Below are 22,944 nucleotides of genomic sequence, written 5' to 3'. Positions count from 1 at the left end.
CCACAAACCCATGGCCGGATTTCCCACAAGGCCATTGAGGCAGCAGGGAGTAGGGGGGGCAGCACAGCCGCCAGGCGGGTAGTTCTCTACATGTAGAGAACTAAATGTTCTAAATGTAAAGCGGGGAAGCCACCACTTGGTTTGTACAAGTGATCTCGGCAATGCCACCGAGATCACTTGTAATAAGCCTGCAGGTCTGTCCCCCCCACCATTGTCTGCCCCCATCTCTGGCTGCCTCTCTCCCCGCCGCGGTTTTCAGGGTCCCCCACTTTGGTGAGGGACCGGCGACCACTGCAAGGTAGTTCAGGATGGAGAGCGGGGAGCAGAGCGGAGAACGTCAATTCTCCAGGGGGGGATGGTTTGGCGGTGAGGGGGGCGCATTGAGGAATCTGGCCTTGGGGCAGCAGAGAGAGTAAATCCGGCCCTGCACATGCCCTCAACATGGGGAGGGTGCTTTGCCGGTTGAGTGCGGAACATTTGTTTTTAGAATTCATGCAAACCATTTTTTTTTCCCCCTCTGCGTTCATCGCTTTGTTGTGTCGAAAGTGGAAATACTTTATTTAAAACTAAAACTATTTGTATCCAAATCTGCCACCTAATTCTGCCACCTAATCTGTGTGCTTTCTGCTGTGCTAGGTGAGCACTCTCCCAGCAGAGCAGTGTCAGTTCTCCCAGATGTCGCTGAAGCAGCCGCGCCATCCCTAAATTTTACCGTTGGGGGTCACCATAACTTGGCAAATGTTACCAAGGGGTCCCGGCCCTAGAAAGGTTGAGAACCGCTGTTATATACAGACAGAGCTTAGATCTGGTCCTGGTTACACAGGGAGTTACACAATCCACTATATGAAAACCAGTTATAGCTATACTAGGACTCCTGATATGTTATCAGACAGACTGGGCTGCTGTACACCATTCTCTCCGTGCGTTCTCCCTCGCTGTCGGAAACACTCAGTAGGTGTGACGGCGGTCGCCATATGACTGGAATTTATGGCAGCTGTTAGACCTTCGACGTGTTATAATGATTTTACAGCCGGTTATACAAGAGTGAAAATATGGAGAGATTCTGATCTCATTTATAACATTAAACTTATATAACAATAATAATAATACATACACACACACACACACACACACACACACACACACACATTGTGATGTTTGGGAAAGTTAGCACAAATGGCAAGCGCTTAAGGCCCAGTCTTGAAGCCGTTGTAACATAAAAAGACAGTTTTTTTTATTGCTTCCAATACAGAAACAAGCTTTTCGTCAGCAATATAACATGGAGTCTGCTTATATTTCATCAAGGAGTCAATAAATGTGTAACAATGTCTCACCAACTCAGCATTGTCACATATACTCCATGTAACTCTTCCACACATCCCCTGTGTGTCACAGGCTCACTAAGCCTCCTTGTTTGATTCCCTGGTGCCTCCAGCACACACACAGCCTCCTGGCTCCACTCTGACTTCTGGGTGGAGTCCACCTGACTCCTGGACACCTCTGTTCATTTTCCCAGCTGGAGCCCATGCTGTGCACAGGTGTGCAATCATTAGGTGCTCAACCCTACTAAACTATGGACCCAGAAATGGAGATTTCATCCCTCCCAATTCTCTTTGAAATCTCCCAGTTCCAGGATCCCGTGCCAAATCCAGGTTTTCTGCAGAGAACTGCAAAGCCAGTTCTTTCCCAGCAAAATAATTTGTTTCCTGGAACTGCTCAGTCCATCTGGCTGAGAGTCCTGGGTGACTACATCCCCCAGTTCCACTGTGGGATTGCCACGCAATACCACAATATATATATAGCACACCAGGTACTAGATTTTTAATGGCCGGGCAGACAGCGTAGGGGGCCACCGTGGACAAGATAAGTAAAGGCTTGCAGGTGTGGGGTGAGTGTGAGTACTGACCCAGTTTTGAGGGGACTAGGGAGGGTGCCTGGGGGTGCTCCTTCCTCTACTGCACCAGATGGAAAATAGCTTTTATTTCTGGGTATGGTTGGGCACGTGGCCTCCTCCCAGTCCATTGCGCAATGGACTGTCACATATAATGATATAATGTAATATTGTAATATTATATAATGTCACATGTAATATTTTATATGTGGGGGCAGGGAACAGGGGGGGAGAGTTTATTATTTTATATGTGGGTGGGCCAGTGAGCTTTATGGTAATATTGTTAAAGTTGTTATTATTTATTTTTGTAACTTTATTCTGCATAAAACATTAACAGTGTAATTTATAAGATTATTTAAGAGGGTGTATTTAGGGGCGGAGTTAAGGCCGGGGCAAGGTAGGGGTTAGGAGGGGAACTGGTGGCAAGTAACTCTTAAGGCCTCGCTAGTAGCTCAGGACTTGAAATTTTGAGCCCTAATAATAGTAATACATAATAATAATAATAATAGTAGTAACGATAACATAATAAAAAAGGTTCATAGTAATTTTACAATGGGAGAATTGCATAACTTTATCCCTCTTCCTGCTGCATAATTTCCTTTCTGTGGAAACCCTGAATTTTGCACCTTCATCACTTTCGGGAAAACTTCCATCAGATTATCTACCAGAAATATTTGCTAACTTGCTAAACCATCTCCCCCCTATATTGCGGCCGCCTGTCCAGCAGCATGCTCTTCCAATGTCATATGACCAAGCTTCTTGTGACATGAGTGTGATCGGGTTAATGATTGATCCGGGAAGTTTAATATTATCGCTGAAGACAAGTTCCTTTTTTTTTCTCTCTTTTGTTTGCAAAAAATATTTCACATAAGTGATCGGCGTGCCGTGGATCTGGTTCATTCCGTTACTCACCCAGTTCGTGTGGGTTTTTGTTTTATTATGAAAACCTTGACTCCGGTTTAATGATTAACGGGCCGCCTTGTCACTCTAACTGCCATGACATCCAGTTACAGCAGTTTGTTGTCAGCTGGCGTGTCGCTGAGACGTGCAGGATAAACCCTCCGCTGACAGCCGCGACATGAACGGTCACACATGCTGCAGCCCAGCGCAGTCCAGGTAAGCGGGTCGCCATGAAATTCAAAGTGACTCCGACATGGTCAGCTAGAGGATTTAGCCGTCTGGATTATTTGGGGTAAAGTGTATGAATAGCCAAAACTTTTTATTTTTGGAAGTTCGGGCTAGATAGAACCTCTGTCAGGTTTTTATTGCTGTCTGTGTCACCCCCTGTGTAGTTTCACCTTCTCTATGTGTCCTGGTGACCACTGCCATCAAGACAGGAAGTGATGGAAAACCCAAAAAATATAGGGTTGTCACCAGTATAAGACAGAAGGGGAATCTTTCTGTTCCTGTGAGAACTGTGAAAAGAGGGAAATTTCCCCCCCATTTTGTAGAGATTTTCCTTGCTTCCTGTTGCGTCTCTGTAACAGGAAGTAAAGGTAGATCTCCCCAAGGGGGCAGCTGACGATAAAATTACAGGGGGCTTTATGCCTTCTCTACTCTATATCAAGTAATAAAGAAACATTCTCACTGCACATAAAATTTAGGTTTTGGTGAACAATCTGGGGAATAGAGACCCCAAAATAATTTTTTTGGGGTCTGCAGGTCGGTTACATGCCTCATAGGGCTCTACTGACAGAGGTTTGGGCCCCCAGAACAATGGAAAGTTGACAATTGTGCAGTTTGCAGTATATACTATATAATCACATAAAATAAATACTCATTTTCCAACACGGCCCAAAATAAATAATTCTATCCTGACCTCAGAAACATCCTTGATAAACATACTCTCTGTCTGTCTGTCTGTCTATCTATCTATCTATCTATCTATCTATCTATCTATCTATCTATCTATCTATCTATCTATATCTAGGGATTCACATGTGCAATGTTATGTAAAGGTTTGGACTCCCGTGGAAATGACACATTTTGTTAATTTTCACAGTCCCGCGAAATTAAAACGTCTTTTGCAGGCTGAGAAGCAATACCTATTGATACAATTTTTAATGTGCAAATATGTTATTTTTACATTAAAGGGCAACATGTAACAGAATGCGAAAACAAGGAAATAGCATTAAAAAAGTATGTGCACCCTTCTTTCTCTCTCTTTCTCTCTATTTCACTCTCCCTCTCTCTTTCTCTCTCTCTCCCTCTCAACGCTCAAATTCAAATAAGCCTTATTGGCAGGACCAAATACATTTTAGCATTGCCAAAGCATATGGGGAGGTTTCTACCCCCTCTGTCTCACCTTTACCTCTTTCTTCCTTACTCTCCTCTCTCTCTCCCCCCCTCTATTCTCTTTCTTCTCTTCTCTTCTCACTCTCCTCTCTCCTTTCCCTTCTCTCTCTCTCATTCTCTTTCTCCTCTCCCTTACTCTCTCTCTCCCCGTCTCCCTTACTCTCCCTCTCCTCCTCTTTCCTCTCCCTTACACTCTCTCTCTCTCTCTCCCTTACTGTCCTCTTTCTCTTCTCTCTCTCTCTTCTCTCTCTCCTATCCCTTACTCTCCTCTTTCTCTTCTCTCTCTTTCTTCTCTCTCTCCTCTCCCTTACTCTTCCCTTACTCTCCTCTTTCTCTTCTCTCTCTTTCTTCTCTCTCCCCTCTCCCTTACTCTCTCTCTCCCCCTCTCTCCTCTCCCTTACTCTCTCTCTCCCCCTCTCTCCTCTCCCTTACTTTCTCTCCCCCTCTCTCCTCTCCCTTACATTCTCTCTCCTCTCCCTTACATTCTCTCTCCTCTCCCTTACACTCTCTCCCCCTCTCTCCTCTCCCTTACTCTCTCTCCCCCTCTCTCCTCTCCCTTACTCACTCTCCTCTCCCTTACTCTCTCTCCTCTCCCCTTCTCTCTTCTCTCCCCCTATCTCTTCTCCCTTACTCTCTCTCTCCCACTCTCTCCTTTCCCTTACTCTCTCTCTCTCTCCCTCTCTCCTCTCCCTTACTCTCTCCCCCCCTCTCTCCTCTCCCTTACTCTCTCTCCCCCTCTCTCCTCTCCATTTTTCTCTCTCTCCCCCTCTCTCCTTTCCCTTTCTCCTCTCCCTTTCTCTCTTCTCTCCCCCTATCTCCTCTCCCTAGTAGGGGTAGTAGAACATTATGAGGGGTAAAGGATGATATGGGGGTAATAGGTAAGTCCAGGGATATAATCAGTGGTAAGGGATAATATGAAGGGGGGATGGGGGTGATCCATGTTGGGGATTTATAAGTCCAGGATCTCTCATGTCCCTCTCAGTCTGTAACATTCTATTACATAGTGTCGGCCCCTCTTCTCCCAGTACAATGCAGAGTTTCCTCTTCTCTTCTATAGAGGTGAAGTCCGGAATGAGAGCGGAGAGCCTCTGGAAGTGAGCGCCCCTTAGTGCTGAGTACTTGGGGCACTGTAGGAGGAAGTGGACCTCATCTTCCAGGGCCCCCTGGTCACACTGCTGGTGCAGTCTACTCTCCCTGGGCTTGTAGGTCTATCCCGCCCTGATTCAATTTCCAAGCTGTGGGCACTCAGTCTGTACTGGCTCAGGATTTGTCTGTCCTTGGGGTCTCGTAGTACCTCCAGGTATGGGGCCAGTTTGTATTCTCTCTGTAATGATTGGTAAATAGTGAGTTTCTGGGAGTTTGCTATTTCTCTCTCTCCCTTACTCTCCTCGCTCTCTTCTCTTTCCCTATCTTCTCTCCCTTACTCTCTCTCTCTCCCCTCTTCTTCTCTCCCTCCTTCTCTTCACTTATCTATCTGCTCTCCCTCTCTCTCTTCCCTCCTTTACTCTTCTCTCTCTTTTCTCCCTTCCCTATTACTTATTATTTTCTTTCTTTCTCTCTATCTATCTCTCTCCCTTTATTGTCTCTTTATCTTCTCTTTCCCTATCTTGTCTCCCTTACTCTCACACTCTCTCTCTCTCTCTCTCTCTCTCTCTCGCACTCTCTCTCCCCTCTTCTTTATTCTCTCCCCTTTTATCTATCTGCTCTCCCTCTGTCTCTTCCCTCCTTTACTCTTCTCTCTCTTTTCTCCCTTCACTATTACTTATTATTTTCTTTCTTTCTTTCTCTCTATCTCTCTCCCTTATTCTCTCTTTATCTTCTCTTTCCCTATCTTCTCTCCCTTACTCTCTCTCGCACTCTCTCTCTCTCCCCTCTTCTTTATTCTCTCTCTCTTTCTCTTCACGTTCTCTTTCTCTTCACGTTATCTATCTTCTCTCCCTTACTATCCTCTCTCTCTTCTCTCTCTCCCAGATTAACCAGTAACTGGAATCTCAGTTTTGGATAGATTGACCCTTTAGGTGCTGCTTTTCAATAAGTATCAACTTAAAGGCTAATTGCAAAAAAATGAAATACAATTGTAACAGATTTAATTTTGTGTAGATTGGGCATGTTTAGCGATTATGGGTGCACAAAGGGATACAAAATATAATGATATGTATCCTGTAGCGGGTGCGTGTCACATAGCCCGTATTATTATTGTTGTTGTTGTGGAAAACAATCCGTGTGATTGATTTAGTTCTGCATGGATTGCTGTTATCATAACAAGACGCAGACGCATCGCCATGGCCCAGCTGGTCAGCATGTGTGTGTAAGGGGTTATTGCTAGCGATGTGAGCAAACACATGTGTAAAGTATAGCAAATGTTACACTTACCAGCCATTAGGATGATAACCAGAATCATAACATTGGTCCCGTGACCGGCAGTGTAGCGCATTCAGTGTGATGATGTAATCACTCTGAGAACTATGCTTGGCCATGAACATCACAGACCTATGAACGTCATATATGCGAATGGCAGGTGTATATTAAGATGCATCACATCGGACTGCATAGGTGCAACTCCAGCAACTTTTTTTGTAACTTTTGATCAGGGTGGAGAAGAGTTAGGACCTCTGTCAGCTTTGTATTAATGTCTATGTGCCTGATGGAGAATTGTCCTCACCCGGTGAGTTGTCATTTGGATAGTAAATAAGCAGTTTGATCCATTTGGTCACAGACAACTATACTGGATTTGCCTAACAGAGCCCCTTCCCCATCTCTCCCCCCAAAACAAGGCCAGAGTTACTCTTTATGTATGCACAGTAACATTGGCCAAAAAATAACCTTTGTCTCCTCTCTACTCTCTTTTTTTGTTGGCCTTTTGATACTTGAAGAGTATGTTGATTTTTAGACCTCTTTAGACATCAAAATGTTACATTGCAATAACATTTTCTTCCCTCTAAAATTATTTAACATTACATTATTAAACACTGATATAAAGGAAAAGTAGTAGTAAGTAACAATCATTTATTGTCGAGGATATTAAATATAAATCAGCTTGACGTGTTGAAAATTGACATCAATTTTACAATTTACTATTTTACTATTGACATCAATTATTTATTACTACCTGTTTCCCCGAAAATAAGACCTACCCCGAAAAATAAGACCTAGTACTATTTTTGGGAATTGCTAAAATATAAAACCTTCCCCGAAAATAAGACCTAGTTGTGACCATTCCCAGGGCCGGTGGTGGCATAAGTGGGAACTTAAAGAGCCGCGGGAGAGAATCAGCGGTGCCTACGAAGCCAGCGCTAGAGGAAGCAAGGCGTTACCGGAGGGAGCAGAGCCGCATAAGCCGATGCCTCCTCTATAGCGCCATCTCCTGTCACAGGCGGAGTGATACCAGATGTGCTCCGCCTGTGAGGAATCCATAGTGAAAGCGCGCTTCGCTCATTCTGGCCAGTGTTTGGTTAGCAAATTGCTCTTGGAAAGGTACGGCACCCCTGATTGCCCTGATCACCATATTTTTGTACATGAATACATGTAGACTTTTCTACATGATTAAGTGTGGATTGTTGTACATTAAAAAAAGAAATAAGACCTCCCCCAAAAATAAGACCTATTGTGTTTTTTTGAGCCAAAAAAAATATAAGACAGTGTCTTATTTTCGGGGAAACACGGTATATGCCTACCCCTTTATAATAAAACATAACTATTATTTGACAACTATCAAACTATATCCCTCTATATTATTTTGTCAATATCAAACCTGTTAGGGATAGGGAATTTGTAAAAATGTTGTAACAATATTGTATACTTGTTTGACTCTCCCTAACCCTACTCATAATAAAGGCTTATCCCTTCACCTAACATGTGTCCCCACAAATTGGGGCTTCGTCAGGGGCTATGAAGTGATATCATGCAAATCAACTGTGCTCAGTGCTGTGTAATTTCCTCCATGCTGTCAAAGTAAATAAAGGTTTCTTTTGAAAGGGTGGGGTGGGGTGAGAATTTTCTTTAATCTTTTATCTAGGGTTAGGCAACCTCTGATGTAGGCAATGGATACACCCCAAAGGGCTAGGCAACCTGTGATGTAGGGAAATAACACACCCCAAAGGGCAAGGCAACCTCTAATGTAGGAAATGAACACACCCCAAGAAAAAGGCAACCTCTGATGTAGGCAATAGACACAGCTCAAGGAGTAGGCAACCTCTGATGTAAGCAATGAACACCCCCCAAGGGGTAGGCGACCTTTAATGTAGGCAGTAGACACACCCCAAGGGATAGGCAACCTCTGATGTAGGCAATAAACACACCCCAATGGGAAGGCAACCTGTGATGTAGGCAATAAACACACCCCAAGGGGAAGGCAACCTCTGATGTAGGCGAAAAAACATCCTCCAAAGGGTAGACACCCTCTGAAGCAGGCAATGGACACACCCCAAGGAGTAGGCAACGTTCCACACTCCAGCTGGAACTACAAGTCACATAAGGCATTGCAAGACTCTGGCAGCCGCAGGATAGCCCCCAGAGGCAGAAGCATGATGGTATTAGCAGTTTCACCACAGCTGGAGTTGTGATGTTGCCTACCCCAGGCCTACATACTATGTTCTTAAAAATGCCCCTCTTTTTATTTCGTGTGGGTTTGGCAATAACACTGGAATAACTTTCAATGCAGGGAGTCAAGGGTTACCAGCTACTGTTCACGTTGGCCTGAACCAGGGCAGAGAATGTTTGTAAACTGTTGCATGCGCTGATGTTATCTGCATCGTCTAGGTCAAGGGGTTTATCTTATTCCGCTATCAATGCAAGCACAGACCTTTGCTCCGCTCCAACATACCCTTATCAAGGCTCAGTGAAGATCTCACTGATTGACTAATACAGTCATATAGTGTATGAAAATATCCTGAGGTAGTCACTGACGCGACTTGTGTTGCAAAACATGGAACCTTTGTTTTGAAACGTGCAGACATTTTATTACACTTGGAACCAGGGAGGCAACTGAGTTGACACTTGGGGAATGACGTTAGATGGTGGTGACGATCGATTCATCAGGTGCGAAGAAGGATGGTGGTGGTGGTGGCGAGATAAGGAAAGCATTGCTCAGTGAGGTCTACTTGTCATCAAACTGAACAGCTAACATTTGCTGGTAAAAAGAGCAACAGGTTCTATGCTTGCCCATTCACATAGCAGATACTGCGGTCACATGAATGGGCAATCATAGACAGGGGCAGGGATACATAAATCCAGCACACTCAATGCAACATTCAGACTCAATCATAAAAAGGTGCTATGGTAAAATGGCAGATGGCACCACCACAACATCTAAGATATCACCAGCACACCATGTTCAAATGAGAAGACCAGACACTTTATTGTCACCAACAGGAAGCAATGTTTCAAGGGCACCAGAGACCCTATTCTGGTGGTCGCTGTTACCTGAGGAAGAGGTTCCTAGTGGCCTTTAAAAGTCTCTTCAAGTTGGTGGTCCTGTCTTCTCATCTGAACATGGTGATGTCTTGGATGAGGGCAGAGATACAACACCTGCACTGGTGTCTACCATACCTGCAGCACTGGTCACTTCTCGGCCTTTTGGCTAAGATCAAGTATAGTATCTGTTCTTATCACACCGGGCTAACGACTCTTCGTTAATGGGTGCGTTTGGCAGACGGACCTCTGTAAGGTGCTCAGCTTCCTGATAATGAATGGATACGAAGCTTGGTCGAGGCTGGAGGGCTGGGAGGCGGCAGAGCCCGTGGTGTTGTGCCCCCTGGGGGTGGCGTCCCAGGGGTGCTCAGAAAGTCACAGGGGTGCACCCACTTTGACTCACTGATGCACTAGGTCACACACCACATTGCATTTTCTGCACAACGCCTCCATGACAGGCCTTATGGCTAGTCTGGGGCAATATTTTTGCACTCCGGCCCCTAGGGCCTGTCAGCGTGGCGCACTGGCACTATTTATTCATTTATTGCACTACATGCACGTTTGGCACTTTTTATTTTTTTTTACATTTTGACCCGCAGATGCAGCGGGTTCAGGTTCTTTCTGGGCCTTTTCCTGATGTGGGGAGGAGATTCTGTGCCCTTATATAGGGTTCTCTGTCTCCTCCCAAACCAGCGGGGGTCTCTCTTCGGGAGAGCCCCTACTTAGTACTGTGTGGGACCTGTTTCGGCAGGTCCCCAAAGGATCGGTGTCCACCGGCCTTCGGGTTGGTGGACCAACAGTCTCAACCCGTCAGGAGCCTTGCGCCCCGGGGGGGTCGAGAATCGAGGTCCCTTTATTAAAGGACCAAGCACCCTTGTGCACGTTTTTGTGTGCTGTGATTTCACAGTTTACTTTTTTTGTTCACAGGGGGAAGTCGTTTTTCGATGCACGTTCCACGGGCTCTTAAAAAAAATACTGATAGTGGTGGTGGTGCTGGTGGGGCAACATAGATCATAGATTATCTTGCATACAATCATTTTCTACCCAATCGTTGGAACAAAATCCACTTTTTCAAGGATGTGCAGCTCAAACATGTGCAGATCATCTCATGGAATAACAGACATATCATATAAATATCAAACATATGTCCCTTCGCTTCTATAATAGTTCAGTTCTAATATACAGATCTCATGTAGCAGAGGATGAATGAATGAATGTGTGGCATCTCTTTCATCAATCATAATGTGTCAAAAGCACCAAGATTAAGGAGGTGTCCCAGGTGAAGATACAATCCCATTAGTTATAGGCAAATGGCCCAAACCCCCAAAGATGATAAAACCTCATGACTGGGAAGGCCCACATACAGTATATCACTCACGTGTCCTTAGAGGAAAGATGGTCGCAGGGTAGACTTAATGTTTACTTTTCTATTCATGAACCTGTATAAAAGTGATTCTTCCAATAGTGATATCAGTTATTATTTGAATATTTTGTAGGTGTTCCACCATGAATAAGCTGGACAACAGTGCCCAGAAGAAGGATGGAGGACAATTCTCAGCAACACAACACAAAGTACGTTCTCAGGAAAACAGAAAATTGTATCAATACTTAAAGGAGAACTATGGGGTAAGTGTTTTCCCCCACAGTTCTCCTCAGGGTCACGGGAGGACACAAACTAGCATCCTCCCGTGACCCAAAGCTCAGTATATAGGGAGCTACAGCTCGCGGTATACTGAGACCGCCACAGCCGGGACAGATCCCGACATTACTGTCGAGATCCACCCAGCTGCGTGAGTGACAGCTGGCTCTACCTATCTAGAGGCAGAGCCAGCTGTACCCGCCCCCTCCCCCGTCCGTTCTGCCAGTCAGCGCTGGGGGATCGGAGCGGGGAGGGGAATCCCTGCAGGGAGCCGTGAGTGACAGTCACGGTCCTCTGCAGGGACATGATCGAGAAGTGAGCGAGCGACGGTATGTGTTCCCTCACTTCCCGATCTATTGAGCCGACGTGTGACAGTTGTATCAATTCTTCACATAATTTTCCTTCCTCTGTGCCTATCCATGGCAGCATGCCCATGATATGCTGCCATGTAGGCATTGTGACATGTCTGGAATTTATTTATACAGATTGTAGAGTCTCTTTAACAAGAATAGTTGTATGTTCAGATCTATGGCTGAGATTTTGATTTTTACTCCAAATATCTCCGGTGTTTTCCGCCACCAGAATAAACATGAATATTTTGTTTTCAGGACACTCATAAAAGTCGCCATCCACACTTCCACAGCGATTTAAACTGCCCGGTGTGCCTTCAGACCGCCACTTCACCCTTCGAAACCAACTGCGGACACTTATTTTGTGGTGAGTCTCATTTCCCTCATTAATCCTGAAGATAATGTGAATGATTAATCGCATTGTTTGTGGCTAAAGTGGGCGGAGTTATAACTGCTGCTGGTTTATTGGCCGAGTCAAAGCACAAAGCTCAGATCTGGCCATAAATTCTGCCGAGAAAAGCTATAAATGATCACACGGCCGTCATAGAGCTTCACCAAGATGATGTACAATGGCGGAATGATGAGACTTCAAAGGATATGTTAGGGAAGCAGAACTAACGTTTTATGGGAAATGAGCAATAACTCAGACTGGATATTAAATATGACAGCTGACCTCCTGCCGTCCTTTCAGTCTTATATCTGACCTCCGTCCTTCCCTTCTATCTGACCTCCGTCCTTCCCTTCAGTCTTCTATCTGACCTCCGTCCTTCCCGTCAGTCTTCTATCTGACCTCCGTCCTTCCGGTCAGTCTTCTATCTGACCTCCGTCCTTCCCGTCAGTCTTCTATCTGACCTCTGTCCTTCCCTTCAGTCTTCTATCTGACCTCCGTCCTTCCCTTCTATCTGACCTCCGTCCTTCCGGTCAGTCTTCTATCTGACCTCTGTCCTTCCCTTCAGTCTTATATCTGACCTCTGTCCTTCCCTTCAGTCTTTTATCTGACCTCCATCCTTCCCTTCAGTCTTCTATCTGACCTCCATCCTTCCCTTCAGTCTTCTATCTGACCTCTGTCCTTCCCTTCAGTCTTATATCTGACCTCCGCCCTTCCCTTCAGTCTTCTATCTGACCTCCGTCCTCCCCTTCAGTCTTATATCTGACCCCCGTCCTTCCCTTAAGTCTTGCACAGTTGTAACGCCTCCTCTCCTGGACTGGAATGGCTTCCTCTGATGTCACTGCACACTGGGAGCCTCTCACAATGTGCATTAGAAGCTGCAGCAAGTCAGATAGAGCCCGTCTCATTTCCTGGCTGGAGGACATCCAGCCTCATGTTGCTGTTTCCTCCCCAGCCTGACTGTCCCTGGAAAAGAGGAGACTGAAGAAATGCTTGTTCCGGCCTGCAGCAGGCTGATGGCATCATCTCAGCCTAGGCACAGTCACTAGACTGGAGCTCTAAGGGCAGCTTTGTAATGCTAAAAGGTGGAGCTTTTCTTAAAAGTGATACTGTTGCTATATACTGTAACGTGTCAGGAATGTTTTCATGCAGAATGAAAGGTACACTGTAATGCTAATCCAAAGGGAATGACTTTACTCATGAGTTAATGCAAGGACTAAAGCCCTTCGAACATGACCTATTGTTTCTCTGATATAAAAGCAACACAGCAGGTGACTTGGGGACCCAGTGGCCCGGTGCTTAAGTTTCTTGCCTCAGTGGAAAATTGTTTAATCTCTGAAATTATCTGCGTTTGCTGTGAGCAGTACAGATGCCCTTAAAGGGGTTCTAAACCCTCCGGTTTTGTTTGCTTATATCTACTGCTAGCAAGCAGTAGATATAGGCAAGAAGTGTAAAAAAACCCAAAAAAAACCGCTTGAAATCATTTTAAACTGACCTCGTTATCGCTGCTCGCTCCCACGCCGAGAATCAGGAACTGCTCGTACGGCCGCAAAGGATCTTGGGGCGGGCGCATGCGCAGTTCCGATTCTCGGCCGGGAGACGAGCAGAGACGCAAGGTAAGTCTATGGACGCGTGCACCCGCCTGCAGACACCGCTGGATCGGTGGGACAGAGCAGTCAGCGCTGGAGGGACACATGAAAACATGGGGAAAGGAGAGGAAGACCAGAATAAGAGACATCATTTAAGGTAAGTGCTCACATTTACATGGGGGGGGAGGGAAACATTTTTTTGCCTTTAATATCACTTTAAGGCCTCATTCACACAAGAAAAGGCCGGCACGTACAGCTCCGTGCTGCGTGCACGGCCCTATCAGGCAGCTCCCGGGAAGGACAGGTGCTGCATGTGATTAATACGCAGCCCCTGTCCTTCTCTATGGGAGTACGCGGCCGTACGCTCACCCCAAGTGCAGGTCCGTACGGGTGCGGGTATCCCGGCTCGGACACAGACAGGATCCATCCTGTCAGCGTACGAGTACGGGCACCCCCACGGCCATGCAGGGCGGGTGAGCGCAGGGCGGCCGCATACTCCCACACGCAGCACCTGTGCTTCCCGGGAACTGCCCGATAGGGCCGTGCACGCAGCACGGAGCTGTACGTGCCGGCCTTTTCAGTGTTGAATATCTGGCAGGATCTTTTTTTTTTGTTGCACTTATTGAACAAATGCTAAAAAAAAATCTTTCAACGGAACAATCAACAGACCAAAAGGGAGCAAATAAGAGAGGTTCATTGTGAGAGATTACATACACTTTAATGGCACCATAACAGAGGCCCGTGCTGTAAAGTCAATACGTGACCTGTGCATTGTGTAAGAGCCGCCACGAGCCAATCACAGCCGCCCCGGACACGCACACCCTCTACTATATCAGTGGATGGAGGGAGGTGCGGCGACAGCAAACACCAGAGTCCATCTGAGAAATGATTAAGGAGGGTTAGGATGGAAAATCTCATAGACGGAGGACGTATTAAAGCCATGACTTGTTAGGACAGCCGCTCGCTTCCCACGTCCACAGACCTTTCGTTACACCGAGAATGCCAAACCTGCCGGATAGCCGGAAGTGTAGAGACCTTTTGGGACAAATATACTGTAGATGTAAACTCAGACAACAAAAAAAGTTACAAAAGTTAAAAAATAATTTCTGCCATCACTCTCTGTGCTTCCAACTTCAAAGTGACACTAAACTCCGGAGTTCCATCTTATAAATCCATTCTGGAACCTGAACTCTGAACAACAATGTATCTTATTTGTGTATCACTCGGCTGTAGATCCTCCAATCATCTCTGAGGGCTGGTGCAGATCTGGGTAATTCGGGACGCGCGTCCCGGGACTACGCGATTGTGTGCGGTTGCCGCGCGGCTCCATTGATTTCAATAGGGTGACATCCGCATGGCAATTGCAGAAAAAAGGTACATGTACCTTTTTTAGGACACACAGCGAGCGGCTTTTTTAGACCCGATCGCGTTCGATTATACGAGCTGAATCTTGGCGGGGAAACCACATGATCTGCCCGGGCCGGCGTGACTGGGGTGCCATTAGAAAACAATGGCACCGCCAGCGCGATCGGCGGAGGTGGGTGATTCCGTGACCACGCAGCCATCCGCACGGTTTTGTGCACAGTTTGTCGCACGGTCACAGATCGCCGTAGTGTGAACCTGGCCTGAATTGGTGCTGACACCGTCCTTCCTTCTGGAGGGGGGGGGGGGGACTTTTGTTCCCCATGGTCCCTGTGTGTGTTGTAAAGTAGTCACCGCTCCAAGCTCGCTCCCGGGATGGACTACAATCTCAATACAAATTAGCAAACTAAAAATTAGATTGTAGTCCATCACAGTAGCGAACTTGGAGCAGTGACTAGTTTACTACTTTGACTGTTCTGTGTTGTCGTTTGGTGATTCAGAACTTTATTTAGGCTGTTAGACCTATTTTTGGTGCTCTTATTGGACGTTTTATGGGTTTTTATTGTTGCGCGTGCACCGACTTGGTAGAGTCACCCTCTCTATTTGTCTTGGAGACCATTATCTCTGGTAGAGAAATTAAGAATGCAAAATTCCACAGTTGTCACCAAAACAGGACGAGGAGAAATCTTCCAATGGGGACACCTGTTCCGGCGATGACAAAAAGGATCTTTCTCCTCACTCTGGATTCCAATGGGTTTGCACTACTCACAATGCAATGCGGGTTCCCTTAATTGCACTGTGGCATGTCAGGGGTCCTGTCTGCATCTGACAAGGCAAGATTTGCATATTAGATGTTCCCTGGCTTTGGGGACCCCTAGAGTGCCTTCTGGAGCCCTCCTGCATTTTTTTTTAACTGTGACAGATTTCCTCCAAAGGTTTTCTCCATCTTTATTCCAGTCCATGGGAAACCCTTTTATTTTGGCCACAGTTATAAATTACGAGCGGCAGTTCGGCGTGTGCCAATTGGCTGTTTGGAGCCAATGTGACCGCGCGGCTCGGGGATCACCACCGCCTGGCGCTCTTCATCCTTTCCTGACCTGACTCAGAGAGCTTATTCATTCCCTGCCATCAGGTAGCGTTGCAAGGTCACTGCGCCCCATATTAAAGGCTGACTGAGCGCCAAAAGTCCATTATCATAAATGACAAGATTGGCCGTGCAACGATGACTCGGTTGCTTTGCCCTCTCTTGCATCAGTCTGGCACTGACCTGTAAAAATCTGTCCTGGCTTCCTGGACAAAAAAGGGTTAAAACGTATCCTCTGTTTGACATTGCATCATGCATAAACCCGCGGTGACATGGCGCCAAGCCCAGGAACGCCTGACCTGGATGAGATCGTTATTTTAGAGTTTTTCACTACATTGGACCTGGTGGGCTATTTTTAAATCCTCTGCGCGCTTTCTCGCAAGGCCGCTACAAACCGCGTACGTTTTTGGTGGCACATTGTTCATTAGCATTGCACAGCGCCACCTGCTGCCAGATGAGACGAAATGCGGTATCATTTGCTGCCTTATTGTACATTTTATACCAGTGGTGGTCAACTTTCTTGATATAGGGGGCTTCAAGTGCGGCCCATGACATCACCAAAGGGCCACACATTATAATAGTATACAGTTTAATGCTACGTAAAGCTGTCAGAGACAACGGCCATACACTATATTGCAAAAAGTATTGGGACGCCTTTACACGCGCATGAACTTTAATGACATCCCAGCCTTAGTCTGTAGGGTTTAATATAGAGTTGGCTCCGCCCTTTGCAGCTATAACAGCTTCAACTCTTCTGGGACTTGGTCCACAAGGTTTAGGGGCGTGTCTATGGGAAATGTTGGACCATTTGTGAGGTCAAGTACTGATGTTGGGGGAGAAGGCCGGGTTCGCAGTCTCCACTCTAATTCATCCCAAAGGTGTTCTATCGGGTTGAAGTCAGGACTCTGTGCGGCCAGTCAAGTTCCTCCACTCCAAACTCCCCCATCCATGTCTTTATGGACCTTGCTTTGTGCACTGGTGCGCAGTCATGTTGGAACAGGAAGGGGCCATCCCCAAATCCCCAAACTGTTCCCACAAAGTTGGGAGCATGAAATTGTCCAAAATGTCTTTGGTATGCTGATGCCTTATGAGTTCCCTTCACTGGAACTAAGGGGCCAAGCCCAACCCCCGAAAAACAACCCCCCCCCCAATCCCCCCTCCACCAGACTTTACACTTGGCACAATGCAGTCAGGCAAGTACCGTTCTCCTGGCAACCGCCAAACCCAGACACGTCCATCGGATTGCCAGACAGAGAAGCGTGATTGGTCACTCCAGAGAACACGTCTCCACTTCTCTAGAGTCCAGTGGCGGCGTGCTTTACACCACGGCATCCGACGCTTTGCATTGCACTTGGTGATGTAAGGCTTGGATGCAGCTGCTCGGCCATGGAAACCCATTCCATGAAGCTCTCTACGCACTGTTGTTGTGCCAATCTGAAGGCCACATGAAGTTTGGAGGTCTGTAGCTATTGACTCTGCAGACAGTTGGCGACTTCTGCGCACATGCGTTGACCCCGCTCTGTCATTTTACGTGGCCTACCACTTCGCAGCTGAGTTACTGTCAAAGTCCTGTTGGGGAGATTTCCCTTCACTTCCAAGTGACGCAATTGGAAGTGAGATTAAATCTCTCCAAAGCTCAGATAATTCACCTAATAGGCAGTTGTCACCAAAACGGGTGTCCCCATTGGAATTGAATTGGGGCTTCAACCCTTCCCTACTCTATGCAAAACTAAAACAAACCCATGTTTTGGTTGTACTTAGGCTGTCCATACATGGCTTGAATTTTGTCGCATTCCTCTGAATCTGCCATGAGTGGCTCTTCTGGCACCACCTGACTCAACAAACTTTTATTTGTAGTTGCTTGAATAGTGACTACAGCTGATTGTTGAGGTTCTCTGACCACTGCGGGTGCTGAATGTCAGACTACACTAACCAGCAGGGGAGCAATCTTTACATGTATGGCCAAGCCAACTCTACACTTTAACACAAGGATAAGGATCCATTTTTTAAGTCATGTGAATGTATTTTTCATATCTCATTGGCTGAAAACAACTGTCACTTTAGACTCAATTCACAAAGCTAACACACTTAGGTGAACTGAAAGTAGCTGTGATCAGGGCCGGATTTACTCTCTCTGCTGCCCCAAGGCTAGGTTTCTCAATGCGCCCACCTAGCCGCCAAACCACAATGGAGAACGGCAGACCTGCAGGCTGCATACAAGTGATCTCGGCGACATCGCCGAGGTCACTTGTACAGAACAAGCGGCGGCTTCCCCGCTGTACATTTAGCTCTGCTTGCCCAAAGCAGGGCTAAATGTAGAAAACAACTACCCGCCCCGCACCCGGAACAACATGTCCCAGGGGTCGGGAGATAGGAATTCCACACCCCTGCTGCCCCTCTACTCCCTGCTGCCCTGAGGCCGGGCCTTGGTTGACCTTGTGGGAAAGCCAGCCCTGGCTGTGATGTTCAGCTGAGCCCAATGAGATTTGAATACTATAGTCATGTGGCTAAAATAAAGATACCTATCCTTGAGTTAAAGCTTTGTGAATTGAGTCTTTTGCCCACATATTCAGCCTGTACAAGTTCTACAAACGCTCCCCATAGCACGCATGTAGCTGACAGCAGACAGCAATTATACGGATCATCACATGCTCGGTAATGGAGGAAGGAGCTTTAGAGAGAGAGAGAGAGAGACTGGAGAAAATGGGATTGTATCTGCCGGCTGGGCCATAACGCCAGCTGGGCAGCCCTGCTCAGGAAGTGCCCGGGGTCCTGGCTAGATGAATAAGTCATTGTATACCTTGAGGAACCGTCACCAATTACGGGCAGGAAACGTCTGACCCAGTTTGTCCTGATTCCTGCTCAGCTGGCCTTTCATTTTCACACTGGTCCCGGAACATATGTCCAGGAAATCACCAGGAAAACCGGAATGTAAATATGTATTCATGCGCTCGGAGTAATTATCAGTGTTCTTCTTCAGAGAGATCATTAATAGAGCCGGGCACCTGCGAAGCTTCATCGCCCATCGGCTTGTTAACCCTTCACGCAGTGCCCTCCACCCATTAAGATCTTACTACTAAAAGCACATTAAACCTGACAAACAGGAAAGAGTTATGTATGTTGTAAACAAATACAATATTCATTATTGCTACTGAAACTGCCTGAAATCTGTTTTTTTTGGTGTGTGGGTGTTATTGGAGCTGTAGATATATTAGAAATGATTTTCCCTAAAATGATATTAAGAGTCACACAAAACCAGTTCAATATTTATACAGTTCTAGATTGGTTGTTTAAAACCATTTTAAAGCCAGAGAGGTATTCAATTGTTTATTCTAAAAGCAAAAATACACTATATGGCTAAAAGTATGAGGACAACCCCCCAAATGAGTTCAGGTGACTTCAGTGATGGATTCTGTTAATGCTCCAACATACAAAGACATTTTGGATAATTAGGCTCTTCCAACAGTCTAGTGAAAGTCCTTCTCTGTTCTACCATGACTGTGCCCCTGTGTACAAAGCCAGCTCCATAAAGACATGGTTTGATGAGTTTGATGTGGAGGAACTCAAGTCTCCTACACATAGCCCCGACCTCAACCCTACTGAACACCTTTGAGATGAAATGGATCACCAACTGTATGGGATTCCAACTGTGAGCCAGGTCTTCTCATCCAACATCAGTACCTGACCTCACAAATGCTGTTTTGGCTGAGTAGGCACCAATTCTCCACAGATACACTCCAAAATCCCATGGAAAGTCTTCCCAGAAGAGTGGAGGCTGTTACATTTGCAAAAGGTGGTCAACTCCATGGTTTGGAATATGATGTCCAACAAGCTCATATAGAGGAGATGGTCGGGTGACGAGGGAGCATGGAGCTGGCTTCCCGGCCCCAGAAGTGATGAGGGAGCATGGAGCTGGCTTCCCGGCCAATCAAGAAGCCGGGCAGCGTGTAATGACACGCTGCCAGGCTTCATGATACGGGCTGGGCATCGGAGCATTTGGGCGAGTACGAGTACTCGACCACATACTCGGTATCGGTGCATCCCTATCATATAGTATACTTCGCCATTTGTACCAGTGGTGATGGGTCTATAAAATACATTCAGTTTCAAGATAATTTGCGTGTTTTTGTAACATTTTTCATATTCTAGATTTACCATAAAATGGAATGTTGTTATTCATTTTGTGTTGCTATAAGTAATGAAAGGAGGACATGTAATAGTTATTGTTCTGTTTGTGCCCTTTAGGTTCCTGTCTTATCGAGTACTGGAAACATGACCCATGGATGGGAGCCATCAGTTGTCCCATCTGCAGGCAAAAGGTACCTTGATTGATAATTGAGGCTTATGTATAAAAACATTACAATGGCATTATTCAAAAAGAGCATGTCTAGTTCAGTGACGATACACTTAGCACGGAGGCCCACAGTGATGAGATTTCACTGATGATCTTTCTGTAATTAGCAACAAAATCATTAAAGTAAATGTTAATAGCCATACAGGTAAATGACAGGGGCAGCAACACTTTGGTGAAGGCCACTTTCTGTTCCAGCACGACTGGGCCCCTGTGCTCAAAGCCAGATCCATAAAGACATGACCAGTTTGGTGTGGGGGAACTCGCATGTCCTGCACCTCAACCCTATTAAATATCTTTGGGATGAATTGCAATGCAGGTTTTCTCATTCAGCATCAGTACCCAAGCTCATAAATGCTGTTTTAAAGCCATCCCAGCAGAGTGGGACTGTTATGGCTGCAAACCTCATAATAATGGCCTTGGTTTTGGAATGGGGTGTTCCACAAGCTCATAATGGTGGGATGGTCAAGTGTCGACCAACTTGGCCATATAATGTAGCATGTAGTAACCGCACATACAGTAACTGAGTGGGGCAGTTTAGAATAATAACGTGCTGGATTAGTGTTATCCTAGTTCATTTTATTACTTCATTGCTGTGCTGTATGTGTATAGGCCAATGCCTTGGCTGGCGCTCGTGCAGAAAGTTTTAAAAAATGTTTAATCGATCAAAAAGATTAACGATTAATTGAGAAATTAATCATTAATTTGCACAGCCCTAATTTCTACTACTGCCACGTGCTCCTTGTGTTGTTTTCACTATAGGAAGCCATTTTTATCATGTTTAGCCATCCATTGCTACCCTTAGTGATTAAGTGCTAGAGATCTCAGTAGGGTAGTTGAGCTATGCCTGGCTTGCTCTGATCGCAGCTCTCCCCATCTAAACATCTTCATCATTCTACACATCTTCTTACAGTCCTGCTATAAAAGTTTATTTTCTTCCGGCAGGTCCATTACCTCTGCAACATTTGTGACGTCCAACAAGATAAGATGAACAGAGCGATGCTACAAGATATCAGACATTACAATAATCGCTTCTCTGGCAAACCTCGACCTGTAAGTATTTCACTCCATAGCAATGTGCAAAAAAAATTGCTCAGAGGTGCCAACATAAAATAACTTTTTTTTTTTTTAATGGAATCCCCCACACCATATGTAAGGGGTTTAAAGGAGATCTTTACTAAGAGAGATATGGGGCCCTCCATTACTAACCTTCTAAACATGGCAGTTGCCTGGCTGTCAGGCCAATTCGAATTTCATTAGTATGTAGGTGAGGGGGGAACCAGGGAAGGCCAAATATAACCAGATTACACTTAAAGGAGAACTATGGGGTTAGGGCTTCCCGATCTACTGAGCCGGCCTGTGACAGTCTCATTGTCACAGGTCAGCTCAGATTATGAGGCTGAGTGAAAATCACTCGCCTCATAATTCTCCTTTAAGCTTTATGTTGCGAGGAGTGCCGATGCTCACCTACATACTTTCATGTCTGTATTCCCTTGGGGAGATATTCCTTCACTTCTAGTTCCAGAGTAACAACTGGAAGTGAAGGGAACCCCTCTATCAATTGTCAACAGAGCAGGTGTCCCCATTGAAAGATTTGCCCCAACCTCCTGTTCTAGTCACAAGTGTATTTGGAATTTTAGATTTCTCATTACCATAAAAAAAATAGAGAGTTGGATCTCCACGGATAGCAATACATACAACATATATAATGTGTGTCCACCGTTGCTTCAACCAAGCTTTTCTTTTTGTTCCAGCTCACAGATTACCTGTACGACCTGCCATTATTACTGCACCTTGCCCTGAGAAGGGTCTTCACCATGGGTGGACTCGTGGGGATCTTCTTTATCAGGCTGGCGGTCTGCTCCTTCGGGGCCATCACGTTCTTGTCTTCACCATTCGCTGTTGTCCCTGACCCCCTGTGTGGAATCCTCAGCACCATCGATGACCTTGTTGTGGTATTTCTTCTACTTATCTCCATGATAAACATCAGCCAGCAGTTCCGGTCGGAAGGAATGACTATGGTCCAGACTGCCGCTCAGAGCATTTTGTCCGAGTCTTGACCAGAGACCATCTGCTGCACTGCAAAGACTTGATCTAATTACTTGTTCCTTGTCATCATGGCAACAGTGGAGACAATGCAAGATGGACTTCACATGTGTTCGAAAAAAGTTTTTGTTACATAAATTAATTTGTAGTCAGAGCCCCACTGAATACAAATCTGAAAAGAGAGATCACGAACCTGCCTACATAGACCTGGGGTGTGCTCGGGTCACTATGGTCAGTATGCAAAATAAGGGAACATACTCAGAGTAGATGTTGATGAAAAGGGCGATGAGGGTGGGATGACACCAACACGCAGACACGTGAGTAGTGGAATGAGGGGGGGGTTTAACTGTGCGGGGCTCCACCCACAAACCCGGCTAACTAGTTGGGCTACCACATATCTACTTCTAGCAGAACCACCGAACCCGGGCAGATATCAACGTGCTGGACTTTTTTTCAACATCAACAGCATCGGACTTTTCAGGATTCTCAAGACTTTCTTTTACGTTTTCACTCTCATGCAGCCATCGAGATAGGACGTTA

General features: G+C 46.0%; 1 protein-coding gene across 2 annotated transcripts; it reads left to right on the top strand.

Moving 5' to 3' along the window:
- The first annotated feature begins 2,844 nt into the window (after nt 1-2,844).
- LOC108801924 (E3 ubiquitin-protein ligase RNF170-like) lies at nt 2,845-22,426 on the top strand. 2 transcript variants are annotated; one of them, XM_018573831.1, is made up of 6 exons: nt 2,845-3,007; nt 11,092-11,167; nt 11,843-11,951; nt 20,253-20,326; nt 21,304-21,411; nt 22,113-22,426. In XM_018573831.1, the coding sequence occupies exons 1-6, from the start codon at nt 2,970-2,972 to the stop codon at nt 22,416-22,418; spliced, it is 711 nt and encodes a 236-aa protein (XP_018429333.1). In that variant the 5' UTR covers nt 2,845-2,969; the 3' UTR covers nt 22,419-22,426. The 2 variants fall into 2 exon arrangements, with proteins under 2 accessions (XP_018429333.1, XP_018429334.1); XM_018573832.1 differs by lacking the exon at nt 11,092-11,167.
- The last annotated feature ends 518 nt before the right edge of the window (nt 22,427-22,944 follow it).

Source organism: Nanorana parkeri, unplaced genomic scaffold (genome assembly GCF_000935625.1).
Source record: "Nanorana parkeri isolate BGI_ZX_2015 unplaced genomic scaffold, ASM93562v1 scaffold2558, whole genome shotgun sequence".
Classification (NCBI taxonomy): domain Eukaryota; kingdom Metazoa; phylum Chordata; class Amphibia; order Anura; family Dicroglossidae; genus Nanorana; species Nanorana parkeri.
Note: the sequence above shows the minus strand (reverse complement) of the source record. Positions and strands in the feature narration are given on the sequence as shown.